The 15,295-nt window shown below is 41.3% G+C and overlaps 1 protein-coding gene across 3 annotated transcripts in view; it reads left to right on the forward strand.

Moving 5' to 3' along the window:
* DYM (dymeclin) overlaps positions 1 to 15,295 on the forward strand; it is a 523,552-nt gene that overhangs the window by 230,227 nt on the left and 278,030 nt on the right. For all 3 annotated transcript variants that reach the window (XR_005449814.1, XM_038743768.1, XM_038743767.1), the window contains exon 10: positions 8,287 to 8,465. Coding sequence is in view for 2 of the 3 variants with exons in the window: in XM_038743768.1 (XP_038599696.1) it covers positions 8,287 to 8,465 (179 nt within the window). In the remaining variant the exon portion in view is untranslated. The remainder of the gene's footprint in view (positions 1 to 8,286; positions 8,466 to 15,295) is intronic.

Genomic DNA, 15,295 nt, shown 5'->3' on the forward strand with positions numbered 1-15,295 from the left:
AGATTTTCCCTTTTAACAGAAGCAAATGAGCCATCACAGTCCATTTTCTTTTTCTACCTGATCGGGTTACCTGAAGGAACTTGGACCTCAGTCGGACCAAGGAAAGCTAATCTAAAAAAATAAATAAGTAAACTCTATGGACACACTACCTGAATGATTGCAGATGGAGATGGGGTGCTCTGGGAAAGATGTGTCCGTGGAGTCGCTACGGGTCAGAGACGACTGGACAGCATAAAACAAGACAACCTCTAATACTACATTTTGATTTCATCCCTCTAGACTGTAAGCTCATTGTGGGCAGAGAACTTGTTATGGTATATTCTCCCAAGTGCTTAGTACAGTGCTCTGCACACAGTAAGTGCTCAATATATAGGATTGATTGATTGATCCTTCCGAGGAAGCAGGAAAAATCCCAGAATTGGGATGCAATACTTTGATTTCCCTTAAAGCCTCTTGATTTTACATCTGTGCTTTCCCTATAGTGATCGTCCTAATAGTAAGCCTGTATTTTAAAATTTTACTTGTACATCTAGGTGCATTATTTATATAACAGGGTAATAACTGGTTATATAAGGTGCAAACTCGTAGATCTCTGACTCAGAAATAATGTTGTATTGCTCTGAAACCAAGAGATGGCTTTTACCCATCTCTGTTCTAGATAGCCTGTAATCACTTAGGTTGAAATTTTAATCCACTCTAGATTATCTGCAATAATGAAGCTGTGCCATTTTGCAGGTAATTAAAAATCCAAGGAGGAATCAGTCAATCATTTTTATTGAGAGCTTACTGTGTACGAAGCACTGTACTAAGCACTTGGAAGAGGACAGTATAACAGAGTTGGTAGACGTGATCCCTGTCCACTGGACTCTGAGTCCGTCGTGGGCAGGGATTGTCTCTATTTGTTGCCGATTTGTACTCTCCAAGCACTTACTACAGTGCTCTGCACACAGTAAGTGCTCAATAAATACGATTGAATGAATGAATGAATGCCCACAATCCTCACAGTGTAGAGGATTACTTCTAAAGTTATCAAATTGTTCTATCCTGTGCTGATTTTATTCACCTGGACCCTTGAAAGAACACCCCAAAAAACTAAACAGCCCAACTAGTTCCAGGGAAATTATTCAGAGAAATTGATTTAGTTAGGTTTCTATGGAAATCTATACAACTATTTGCAATGCCTGAGCAATTATAAATTCAGCCAGCACAGGTGACAGTCTTTTTCCTTTTGAGGAATATGTTTAAGTGTGTGTCTCTGTGTGACTATTTCTCAAGAGCTGAGCATATAGGAGTGGATGTTTTTGTAGGGAGATAGCAGGTGATTGAGTGCTTTAATGCAAAGTGTTTGATGCAGAGGTAACTGGGAAACCATTGGAGGTTCTCGAGGAGTGGGGAAACGTAGAAAAATGATCTGGGCAGCAGAATGAAGTAAGGACTGGAGTTGGGAGAAACAGGAGGCAGGGAGTTCAGCAAGGATGCTGATGCAGTTGTCAAGGCAACCCACCTTGGGTTAAGGATAAGTGCTTGGATCAGCATAATAGCAGTTTGGATGGAGAGGAGAGGTTGGATTTTAACATCGTTATGAAGGATGAACCAATAGGATTTGGTGATAGACTGAATATTTGGGTGGGATGAGAGAGATGAGTGGAGGACAATGCCAAGGTTTGGGCTGGTGAGACAGGGCAGATAATGGTGCTGTTTACAGTGATGGGAAAGTCAGGGGAGGACAGGGTTTGGGTGGGAAGATGAGAAGTTCAGTTTCAGATATGTTAAGTTTGAGGTGACAGCAGGACATCCAAGAAGAGATGTCTTGAAGGCAGGAGGAAAATGCAAGACTGCAGAGAGGGAGAGAGATCGGGGCTGGATGTGTGGATTTATGATCCTCAAGTGTATGCTGCTGAACTGAACTGGTAGGATATATGAAGTTCTTCCTGGTAATAACCACTAGGAAGGAAGTAGTTGGAAAGGGTTGAGCTTTTTGTAGCGTGGGGGTTCTCTAGTTTATCATATTTCCAGATAACGCTCTTGTTTAGGAAGGAGTTCATGTCCCAGATAGAACCTCAATGCTACCATAATGAGAACTGCAGATTTGACCTAGAGAGAGGGTGGAGATTGAAATGGATATTTTTGGGGAAACTAAAAAAAAACTGGGGTGTGAGGGAGTTCTTTCTCAAATTTTACCAGTTGTTGGGTCCTAAAATTTAGGCTCAGGTATGTGTGTGAGAATGAAAGACAAAGATGAAGAAGATGTTGAAAGCAGGGAAGTGCGTATATTAGACTTCAGTGGAAAGAATTCAACACTTGCAGCCATATCTATAAATCATTGACTAAGTAAAATTAAAAGAGGTCTTGGTTTATAATTAAAAAAAGATACAAGTGGTCAAGATTGATGGTGTTTTGAGTAATCATAATAGTTTACTCTTGTTTGTAAAAGTATTTTCTATTCTGATGCATCAAATTTTAGAGAGTGCATCCAGGGTTGTCATGGTTTAAGAACATTACGGTAAGTGATGCTGGGTATTGTGTCAGAAAACAAACACTTCCATTTTTATGTTGCAATGATTCCTTCCTGTTTCTTTGGGAGATACTGGGAGAACTGCTTCTCATAGCTAGTTGGATCTTTCTGTTCTACCTACCCACTTCCCTTCACTGAGCACCTCTGGATAACTCATTTTTCCTGTTCAATCGCTGGTATTTATTGAGCACTTACCATGGTCCTAAGGTCTTAGGAGAGTAATAATTATGGCGTTTGTTAAGCGCTTACTATGTGGCAGGCACTGTACTAAGCGCTGGGGTGGATACAAGCAAGTAGGATTGGACACAGTCCCTGTGCCATGTGGGGCTCACAATCTCGATCCACATTTTACAGATGAGGGAACTGAGGCCCAGAGAAGTGAAGTGACTTGCCCAAAGTAAGAGCTGGGATAAGAACTTCTGACTCTCAAGCCTCTGCTTTGTCCACTACAACCTGCTGCATGACAGTACAGTACAACAGAATTGACAGACATGTTCCAAGCCTACAACAAGCTTCTAGTCTCCTGGCGGGGTGCGGGGGAGACAGACATTAATATAAATACATAATTTATAATACACAATTGAAAATTATGTACATAATTGTAGTAGGGTTGAGGGTGGGGCAAATCACAGATCCAATGGCTTAGATGACGTAGAAGGGAGAGGGAGCCAGGGAAAAGAGGGATGAATTGAGGAGGGCCTCTGGGAGGAGATGTGGCCTTAATAATGCTTTGAAGTTGGAGAGAGTGGTGGCTGGCATATTTGGAGGGGGAGGGAGTTCCAGGCTGGGAGGGGACGTGGGAAAGGGGTCAGTGGTGACCAAGACAAGATCATGGCCCAGTGAGTAAGCTGGTGCTAGAGGAGCTGGGCTGTAGTAGGAGATCAGTACGTTTAGAGAGGAAGAGGTGAGCTGATTGAGTGCTTTGAAGCCAGTGGTAAGGATTTTCTGTTTAGTGTGGATGTGGGTGGAGAACAACTCAAGATTCTTGAGGAGTGGGTAGAAATGAACTGAAGATTCTGTAGAAAAATGATCCATGTAGCAGCGTGAAGTATGAACTGAAGTGGCCAGAGACAGGCGACAGGGATGTCAGCAAGGAGACAGATGGAATAGGATATCAGCATGGTAACAGTTTGGATTGAGAGGGAAGGGCAGATTTTAGCAATGTTGTGAAGATAGAACCATCAGAATTTGGTGACAGACTGAATATGTGGGTTGAATGAGGGATGAGTCAAGGACAATGCCAAGGTTATGGGTTTGTGAGGTAGGATGGTGGTATTGACTAGAGTGATGGGAAAGAGAGGGAGGACAGAGTTTGGGGTGGGAAGATAAGGAGTTCTGTTTTGAACATGTTTAATTTGAGGTATCAGCAGGACGTGCAGGTAGAGTTATCCTGAAGTCAGGAGGAAATGTGAGACTGCAGAAAAGGAGAGGCATCAGAGCTGGAGATGCAAATTTGGGAATTATCTGAATAGAGACGGTAGTTGAAGCCATGGGAGCAAATGAGTTCTCCGAGGGAGTGGGTGTAGATGGAGATTAGAAGGGGGACGTAGGTGTGGCGCTGGGACAGGACAACAAGCATGGGGTGGGGGTGGCACAAGGGATCTGGAGGGGTTGGATATTTGGGGAATTTTTCAAACAAATGACAAGGAAAATCACAAGAAAGTGAACTCAGATGAATGTAGTCTGCAAAGTGGGAGAGACCAGTTTTTGAAATGTGTGTACCTATAAATGGCTTAGCCTGTTCCCCTCTGAGGCATTTTCAAAAAATAGTTCTCAATACTTGGAGTGTTTTGACTTTGTGTAAATATTTACTATAAAAACATGTTAGAGAGCAAATATAATTACCCATTTTCAAGAAGCTGATAATTATTGCCTTCCACATCTCTAAGTAAAGCAGGATGGTCTAGTGGATAGAGCACAGGCCTGGCAGTCAGAAGGACCTGGGTTCTAATACTGGCTCTGCCAAATGCTTGCTGTGTGACCTTGGGTAGGTCACCTAACTTCTTTGTGTCTCAGTTTTCATGTCCGTCCACCCCCGCCCCCCCACACTTCAACTGTGAGCCCCATGCAGGTCAAGGATTACGCCCAACCGAATTCACTAGTATCTACTCCAGGGCTTAGAACAGTGTTTGACACATAGTAAGCGCTCAATAAGTACCATAAAAAATTAATTTAAATGAAACCTTAAGATTGAATGATTAGATTAGATTAATTTGATTGTTGGTCTTGCTCTTTTGAGGCATTGCCCTGCTTGGGACTTGTGGGTCAACACCTATGTAAAGGCATGGGCTTTTATAATCTCATTACTGTTTTCTTCAGTAATCATGTTTGTAAAAGCAACTCATCATGAAAATAGCTGCCAACAATGAAGGATTCAGAAATGGCCTTTTTCATTGACATAATTGATAGAGTGTTATTTTGTCAGTTCTCCAGTAACAAAGGGAGTATATTTTTGAAGAACCTTTTGTTAAGGAAATCTTGTGCTATGATATTCATTGACTAAGGCCATGCACGTACGTAAATTTGTTTCTTTCAGTATAATTTTGTGTTCTATCCGGATAGGTGTGTGTTGTCTGAAGAAAGTTTTATTCCCCAACAGTGTGCTACCCAAAATTTATAGTGAAACATACATTATAGGAGAACTGACATGTGATGTGAGTTTTTCATTACGTGGCCCCTGAATCTCGCTTTTTGAATGCCATTCATTCCTGTAGTAAAATTTATTAAGCACCTATCATATGCAAAGTATGCAAAGCAGTGGTGGCCAGAGGGACCTGAGTTCTAATTCCAGCAACGTCACTTGTCTGCTGTGTGACCTTGGGCAAGTTGCTTCACTCTCTGTGCTTCAACTACCTCATCTATAAAATGGGGATTAAAATTGTGATCCCCAGTAGGACATGGACTGATTTCAACCCGATTAGCTTGTGTCTCCACAAGTGCTTAGTACAGAGCCTGGCACATAGTAAGTCCTTAACAAAAACCGTAAAAAAATTATTGTACTAAGTACTTAGAACAAGTGAATTTTGAGAATTTGCGATGGTCCCCAGCTCTCAAGAGCTCACAATCAAAGATTAAGGGTAGGGAAAGAGGATTGGTAACAGATACGTAGGAAAGATAAAACAGGTTTTAAAAATCCCAATATAAAAGCCAAGGACTGTGATGATAAATTCAAAAAGAGCAATAGGGCCAATAGTTACAACCTTTCCAATGTTCTAGAGGTTTTATTGTACTCTCTGAAATGCTTAGTACAGTGCCCTGCAATTAATCATTCATTGGTATTTGATCACTTCCTCTGTGCAGAGGACTATACTAAGCACTTAGGAGAGGCAATACAATAGAGTTCGTAGACGCGCTTTCTGCCCACAAGAAGCTTACGAACTAAAGGGAAAGAAAGACATTAAAATTAATTAGAGATAGGGGAAATGGCAGAGTATAAGATATGTTCAGAAGTCCTGTGGGGATGGGGTGAGTATCGAAGTGCTTAACAGATACAGACCCAAGTGAAAGGTGACAGAAGTGAGCGTGAATAGAGGAGGTGAGAGCGTAGTCAGAAAGCTCTTAGAGGAGATATGATTTTAGTAGGGCTCTGAAGACGGGGAGAGTGGTAGCCTGTCAGATATTAAGGGGGAGGGAATTCCAGGACAGAGGGAGGACCTGGGCAAGGGGTTGGCTCTGAGATATGAGATCAAGGTACAATGAGTAGGTTCGTGCTAGAAGAGCCAAATGTGTGGCTGGGTTGTAGTAGAAAGGGGCGAACTGATTGAGTGCCTTAAAGCAAATGTTAAGGGATTTCTTTCTGGAGCAGAGATGGATGGGCAACCATTGGAGGTTTTTGAGGTGTGGATTGAACAGAATTTTTGACAAATGACCCTGGGGACAAAGTGAAATATGGACTTGGAGTGGGGAGAGACAGGAGGCAGGGAGGTCAGCAAGGAGGCTGAAGCAGTAGTCAAGGCATGATATGATGTGTATGTGATAAATGCTTAATAAATACCATGGATTGATAGAGAAACGCCTCATGCTGATGCTACTTCTTCTCCCTCTCCTGGTGGAGCAGAGCAAGGGCTGATGTGGTATGGTGTGTCAGTTGGTGGTGTGGCTACATGGCAAGTTCTCTTCTAGAAAACTTACTGAAGACTGAAGAGACCGGCAGAGAGTCTCACTGTTACAGCTTCTTAATCTGAGAAACATTAGGTTTTGCAAAGTCAATTATGTTTTATAGATTTGGGGTTCCTCTTGAGTGGGTCAAGATTTCTCTGTCCAAGGCAGTGACTGGACTCCCTCCCATCTCTTTCACGTATCAATTGGGGAGGCGCCAGGAAGTTCTCGTGGCTTAGTGGATAGAGCGTGGGCCTGGGGATCAGAAGGACCTGGGTTCTTATCCTGGCTCTGCCACTTGACTGCTGTGTGACCCTGGACATGTCACTTAAATTCTCTGGGCCTCAGTTACCTTGTCCGTAAAATGGTGATTAAGCACATGAGCCCCATGTGAGACAGGGGATTGTGTCCAACCTGATTAACTTGCATCCACCCCAGTGCTTAGAACAGTGCTTGGCTCAGAGTAAGCGCTTAAGAAGTTCCATAAAGTATTAGTATCATTATTCTCCCGAGTCCCTCTACCTTCCTGGAGGGGAAGCTGAATGCCTACCGGCATCGTGTTCCACGGAATCCTGAACCTAAACTGCCTTGGATAGCATTATTTAAGTACTCACAGTATCACCCAATTCTTCTCTTCACCTCGTAAAAGCAACTAAATTAAATTATGAGCCATTGGTTTTCACAAAGTAGCAATTATTTCAAAATGATAGGAATATCTTGTCAAGATCGGAAAAAATGACTCGTGTTTTAAGTGTGGAAGGAAAAGGGAAGGATAATTGTCAAAGTGGGATGAGAGAAGTTTTGTTGCTTTCTCACACTATTGTAAAGGTCAGAAGGGAGAACTTTAGTGTCTGGCACATAGCAAGCGCTTAACAAATACCATAATTCTTATTTAGAGCCACAGTCACCCTGCAGAAGGATAAACTTGTGTTGGCTTTACATCACTTTGCTTTAAAGAGCACAGATGGTGGAACTGTTAAAATCTTTTCTCTTTGTGGTGGTTTTTATAGTTGGTCACAGTTTAAAATATTTGGGCATCCTGAAAAATAACGAAATTGCAGGCCAATTTGTAGCCATTTTCCAGTATGTATGTCAAAGTTATTTTAGTGATTCAAGGTTATGCAGCTAAAATACAAAGTTTGTGAGCATTCAGTCTTACCCTGGAAATCAAAAAACATTAATTTCCCTTCCTTGGATTTTTAAATATATCAGTACTACATAGAGAATAATACCTCTTCAGGAGTAGATAATGACAGAATCTTCCAAAATGGTCAGTAGGATTGTGCAGAGCAACAATATTCAAAGTTAAGGAGAAAATATTTTACTTTTTACATTCACTTAAACCATGAAATTCACCCATATACTAAACATTGAGTCTCTGCTTTCTCTGGGTAGAAACTCCCCTTGGATCCCTGAATTTCAGCTCATGTGAATTTAGGGCTTATCATGGCTTTTTTCCCCACTGAAAGAATATACTAATTGGAGTAGTTACAATAGCATCTTCCAGATGGGATGCTTCCTTGCAATAGAAATGTTACGGTAAGAGAATGCAAATGTGAGCAAAGTCAAATGAATCTGCGTGTTTACTTAGCTTGAAAGATTTTTTCCTCCAAGAAAGAAATTGTTGTGGTATAAATGCTTTTTAAAGTTTTTGTCTGTTTTCTATATTCCAGATAGCACTGCTTTTCCCACTTCCAATCCACATGCTTTCCAGATAAATTTTAACAGTTTGTATACAGCTTTGTGTGAACAGCAGAAGTCTGATCAAGCCACCCTCCTCTTGTACATGTTACTCCATCAGAATAGCAATGTAAGGACGTACATGTTGGCTCGTACGGATATGGAAAATCTCGTAAGTATTAAATCGCATATTTCATTCTCTATATTTTGTACACCCAACACTGAAAAACAGCTACAGAATTGTGTGTTATACTTAATATTAATAAGTAATATTAATAGATGGTTCTGTGTAGAGAAGGGAAGAAGTACAGGTAGACTTACAGTTCACAGGTACAAGTTTATGTACATTTCTAAATGTACTCCTGGTTTCAATCTCACCACACACCAGCTTCTTTACGTCACTAACTTTGGGGGTCCAGGCGATGAAAGGAGGGGGGGAGGCATTTGGGAGCCGTGGAGAACTGGGAAACTATCTTGATTGAAGGTTGGGATGGATGAAAATGGAAAGGAAAGTTTAAAGAGGGTGTGGGGCAGTAGAGCAGAGAGGGTGGAGGGTGGGGGTTACCCACTCATTAAGCAGACTCATCAGGGAGGGTCAACATATCCATTTTACTTGCGCCGAAGTAAAAATTGGCCATTCTATCATGGAACATGTATGAATCACTATAAATATATTAATGTAGCTGTATTACTCATCTACAATTGAGTACACAATGCTGGGTAACTTTGGTAAAAATTGGGTATCCAGCCTTGGTTCAGAAACCAATTACCCAGCTGTAGCATTGGTCTTCAAAGTGTATTCCTGCTTACATTTCAACTTAAATCTTGGTTTCCAGAATCCAATTGCTTCTCAAGGCGGAGGACTCCTTGTAAAGATCTGGAAGTGCGGCTGTGTCACTTCTTTAGAGTTAAACCTCATACCAGGATGTGTGGAGTGTGAATGTTGGGCTTCTCTAATCCTGGCTCTGATCCACCAGCTTCACTTCTTGCCTGCTGCGTGATTTTGAGCAAGTCACTTAACTTCTCTGTGCCTCAGGTTCCTCATCTATATACTTTTCACCCCCGCCCCCAAGACTGTGAGCCCCATGTGGGACTGGAACTGTATCTGATCTGATTGTGTCCTCTCCAGTGTTTTGCACACTGCTTCACACGTAATAAGTGCCTAGCAAATACTAGTATTATTTATTATGTACATGAATTAGGCTGGAACAATTTGTCTCTGTATCCACTTAACTTGCACATTTTATGCTTTTAAAGTTGCTTGCTCTTTCTATAAAAATATATTTTTAGTGAGGAACTCAAGGAGGCAAAATAGCATATTGGCTAGAAGTTTCTCACACAACCATTTCTATTGTTTTAGCATTTTGAACCCATTTTAATGGCCCATTCTAGTATTAGTTGTAAAAAGAGAGTATTGTTTCTAAAAATAACACATTGCACTTTATACATCCCTTAGCTTAAAAAAACTTCCCAAATTTTATTTCAGACTATTGCAGGGAACAGATCAGATTTACTAAACAAAGTCAAACTTGACTGACTTAAAAACCTACAAAATAGTAAGCAACCTGGCTTCACCTCATGTGGAAGTTTTATAATGGACTTCCACTGGGATGAGAATAAAACCTTAACCTTGGCCCCCTCAATTAGTGCAGTGTAATGACCTGCATGCTGAGAGCAATCAATACGTATTGATTCAGTTGAGTTGAATACTGGCTCTTGTGTCTCTTTTACCTGGGTTACAGGTCTGTTCTCCTTTATTGACTGAATATGAGTTTGATTTTCAAAATCAGCAAAGATTAAATGCTTGCATTGTCCTGTTAAGTTAATGACTGAGTAGGTCAGGTGCTGTTTCTATTATCTGCAGCAAGAAGAACTTGTACACCTGACCCCGGAAATTATTAGTTGGTATTTGATTTCACAATTCAAGATGTAATAGTCATAGTACTTAATAAGCACTTACCACATGCAGAGGACTGTACTACTCTCCTTATGCGCACAAAACCCATTGCCAAGCTTTGAATTGCCAAGAGTGTAAAAAATATCTGCTCCAATCAATCAGTGCTGTCTACTGAACATTTACTGTGTGCAGAGCTTGGGGGAGTAGAATACACAGAGTTGGTAGACACTTTCCCTGCCCACAAGGAGCTTACATTTTTTTTAACATAATTTGTTAAGCGCTTACTATGTGCTGTACTAAGCACTGGGATAGATACAAGCTAATCAAGTTGGGCACAGGCCATGTCTCACATGGGGCTTACCGTTTTAATCTCCATTTTACAGGTGAGGCCACCGAGGCAGAGAAGTTAATGTCTTGCCCAAGGTCAAACAGCAGACAAGTGGCAGAGATAATTGCATTATTTGTTAAGCACTTACTATGTGCCAAGCACTGATGTAGATACAAGATAATTAGGTTTGACATAGTCTCAGTCATTGGAGCCCCCAGTCTAGCATTATGTAGCACTGTATTTATGATAATATAGAATCAGTCACATTTATTGAGCATTTCCTGCATGCAGAAGGCTACCCCAGCACTAAGTACAGTGCCTGGCACATAGTAAGCACTTAACAAATACCACAATTATTACGTTATTACTATTATTTTTATTACTATTCTCCCAAGAGCTTACTATGTGCCAGGCACTGTACTTAGTGCTGGGATAGTCTTCTGAACTCAGTGAGCACTCAATAAATGCGATTGGTTGATTGACTGACCACCACTTTTCCCATCTTCAAAACCTTAATAAAGTCACATCTCTTCCTGGAGGCCTTCCCCGATTGTCTTCATTTCCCTGACTCCCTCTCCCTTCAGTGTCTTACATTCACTTGAATCTGTCTACTTTTGGCACTTGATAGTCACCCTACCAACTCTGTTTTACTGTTCTTTCCCAAGCACTTAATACAGTGCCCTGCACACAGTAAGTGCTCAATAAATGCCATCGTTTGCTTGAAAAGTAAAGTGATTTCAGTAACTATCGAAGGCCACTACTGAAAAATACTTGAGAATTCTCTGATCTTCCCACTCAATTCATTCCTCTATCCCCCTCCCTCTGCTGCTTTAGCACTTGAGTCCTCCTTCTGTTCCCTCAAGGCACTTTTGTTTATGTCTTAAAACTCTGTTGCTTCCCCATATCTTGTTTGATCCTCTGGAGTCATTTCCTACCCATAGCTACTCTATGGACACATCTTTCCTAGAACACCCCATCTCCATCTGTAATTGTTCTGGTAGGGTATTCATAGAGTTTTCTTGGTAAAAATACAGAAGTAGTTTACCATTTCCTTCTTCCATGCAGTAAACTTGAGTCTCCGCCCTCGACTCTCTCCCATGCTGCTTCTGCCCAGCACAGGGAGGTTGCTTCCCCATATTTGTAATTTACTTTAGTGTCTATCTCTCAGGCCAGGTTGTCAACACCTTGAGGTCAGTGATCCAGTATACTGTTAGTATAGCATAGACTATAGACCATGTAGAGTAGAGAGTATATAGAAAGAGGGTATATAGAAAGTAGTATATAGATAGTATAGAGTATCTCTAGCTGTAGGCTTGTCGCGGAAAGGGAATATGTCTGTTATATTGTACTCTCCCCCGTGCTTAGTAGTGTTGTGCACACATAAAGTGCTCAATAAATCCGATTGACTATCTCCCAATTTTTTAGCACAGTGCTCTACATAGAGTAAATACTCAATAAATACTTTTGCCTGAGTGACTAATTGAGTAGTAGTAAGTTCAGTAACCCATGTGGTCTTATCCTTGTATGGAAATGCCTTGGTCCGTCACAGTCCCTGAATAAGCCAAATAATGGTGGGATAAAACTTTCCCGTTTGTTGAAGTAAACAGCCTAGACCAGTAAAGCGAGCAAATTTCTCAGGTGGTGACAGTCTTAATTTGTGATTTAGAGTTAAATTGATAATACAAATACTGAGAGAAGGATACATGATTTGGCTGCATTTCAGGGTTCTTGGATCCCTTAATCGTCAGTAGAAATTTCAGCCATCTGTGAGAAATTGTTAGGCTTTATTGTCGAAAATTAGCAATTGTCTGGAATTTGGAAGAAGGGTGGAGCTAATAAATGCATTTTAAATTGATGTGGTTCTCATCTAGTTAACCACGTGATGTTTAGCCTCTCTCCCCTAGAAAAGTTGCCGTTGGATTTCTGAGCATGACGAGGAAAGAATAAAGGCTTAGACTAGAGAAACCAGGCATTGCAAGTGTTCTGTGGAAGATGAGACATAGCAGGGCCTGGAAACCATAGCAGGGCGGTGCTGCAACAGTTGTCATCACACTTCAGTCTTTTGATTCAGGTGCTGTTGAAAGTATTCACGTGGTCCATAGTGTGATTTCATTATAAAGGACTGCATACCCATACAAGCACCCCAAAGCACACACAAGCACATACAGGCACAAAGGTTTGCTGCTGCTTTGCTTGTGTCCTGAGTGTTTCTTGATTTTTTTTTATTTTTACCATTAGTATTATTGCTTTCCATAGAGCAACATATCTCATCTCAGTTTGTTCACCTCCTCATAAAAACTGCTTGGGATTTTTATTTTTCATACCCTTTCTTTGCCTGGGAAGCATAATTGGCAGTCTTACTGTGTAACTTCCAAGCTTTTGAGAGGGATTTTTTGGCATCATCTTTCACTCAATAGTTTTTTTTTTTCTCTAGCTGAAAATGTTAAATTGGTTCAGTATGTTCTAAACTAGAGAGCAGCTTAACTCTCTTTCCAATTCAAGTGTGTGTCTCCCTAAATCAAAATGTCTCCTTTCCTAAGTCACAATATTTCTACTAGAGTTGGGTCAATTATATTTATCTTACATTAAAACCAAAGTCTGCTCATTTTAGTTTTATTTACTTAGTACTTTGGTTGTAAGACTATAATGCATCTATTTTTCTCTTCTAATAACAATCTACTACTCAGTGGAACTGATCACTCACATGTAATTATAACAATTTCCAGAACATGTTTTTGCAGCCACGCCATCTCTGACTATGATCTCATCAGATCTCATAAACTTTGCAGGGACAGACTTGGTCAGTAATGGGAACGGAGCTCTCCACCGATAGCTCAGGTCAGGCATCGGGGAGATATTTTTTTTTTTGCCTTAACCACACTCTTTCCGGGGATGTTGAGGGAGTAGGTAGTGGGGTGGATGTGCTAAGCGACCAACTCAATCTGACGGTCCTGTTGTGCTTCTGCCACCATCCACAACCTTCTCCTGCTCCCTGAAATTTTGTTCCTAGTTATTCCTTGCTCACAGCACTGCTCCTGTCACCTGAGCAGAGGTACAAATTGGTAGAGGGCATGGAATAAAAGAGAATAACAATAAAAGAGAAGCCACATGGCCTAATGGATAGAGCGTGGGCCTGGGGGTCAGAAGGACTTGGGTTCTAATCCTGGCTCCGCCGCCTGTCTGCTGTGTGACCTTGGGCAAGTCGCTTCACAACTCTGGGCCTCAGTGATCTCCTCTGTAAAATGGGGATTAAAATTGTAAGCCCCATATCGGGCAGGGACTGAGTCCAACCTGATTAGCCTGCACTTACCCCAGCGCTTAGTATAGTGCCTGCCACATAGTAAACGCTTAGCAGATGCCATAAAAAAGAGAAAAAAACCTAAGGATCTGAAGTCAGTGGTGGTGTGGGTCATGCTAAAGCTGTGTGAATCCCAGAAGAAGTGTGGAAACAGCCGATGTCCCTAAATTCCAACATTTAATCTCCTGGGCCTCAGTTATTTCCTCTGAAATGTGAATCAATCAATCGTATTGATTGACATCATTATTCAATAATGATTGACATCATTATTCAATAATGATTGACATCATTATTCTTGTATTTTCTGTAGTGTTCACCAGAGGAATCTAGCTTAGCTCTAAGTCATCACTGGTGTATTGAACAGTTAAATCCTGTTGTTTGGGTCCTCTCTAAGATTGGCCTGAAAGGTTTAATCGTATTGATTGTATGGTCTCAACGATTCTTGTTTTGGGTCTCCCTCTGATTCTGGGGCAGCGGAAACTCCCTTTAGAGTATAGGCTCCTTGTGGGCAGAGAATGTCTTATCATTTTCTTGTTTTGTACTTCCCAGATCCTTTGGGCAGCTGACTCAGTAAATGCTGCTACTATTACAATCAATCAATCGTATTTATTGAGCGCTTACTGCTATGAATTGGGAAAAATCTGTGAAAAAGAATTGGTGATCCTGCTTGAATTTCTCTGAATTTCCATAAGAAAAGAGTAATCCAAAGGATACCTATAATTTGACAGTTTATCATTTCCTTCAGTCTAAACTGGGTGTGATTTCTTCACTTTGGCCCTGTGTGGTTATATACCCTATCAATCAATCAATCCATATGTATTAAGTGCTTACCATCTGCAGAGCGCTGTATTAAGCTCTTGGGAGAGTACAGTATAACAGAGTTGGTAGACATGGTCCCTGCCCATAATGAGCTTACAGGCTAAAGAGGGAGACAGACAATATAAATAAATAAACCTTACTTGGCTTTACAGGAAGCCCTACATTGAGGCTATTGCTGCGGACTAAATGCCCTGCTAGACTTTTTGTATTGCCTCCTTTATTTTATTTTATTTCTAATAGTACTTGTTAAGCACTTACTATGTTCCAAGCACTGGACTGAGCACTGGGGTAGATAAAGCTAATCAGGGTGGACACAGTCCCTGTCCCACATGGCGCTCACCATCTAAATAGGAGGGAGTAGGAGTTAATCTCCATTTTCCAGATGAGGTACCTGAGGCACAGAGAAGTTAACTGACTTGCCCAAGGCCACCCAGCAGACAGGTGGCAGAGCTGGGATTAGAACCGAGGTCCCCTGACTCCTAGGCCTGTGCTTTTTCCAACTGGCCATGCTGCTTCCGTAGGACAATCTCCTTCTGGCCAATTCTCTGGTCTCGTGGGAACCCCTGTGGCTCCAGACATCATTATTCTTGTATTTTCTGGAGTGTTCACCAGAGCAATCTAGCTTAGCTCTAAGTCATCACTGGTGTACAGTTAAATCCT

This window comes from Tachyglossus aculeatus, chromosome 3 (assembly GCF_015852505.1).
Source record: "Tachyglossus aculeatus isolate mTacAcu1 chromosome 3, mTacAcu1.pri, whole genome shotgun sequence".
Lineage (NCBI taxonomy): Eukaryota > Metazoa > Chordata > Mammalia > Monotremata > Tachyglossidae > Tachyglossus > Tachyglossus aculeatus.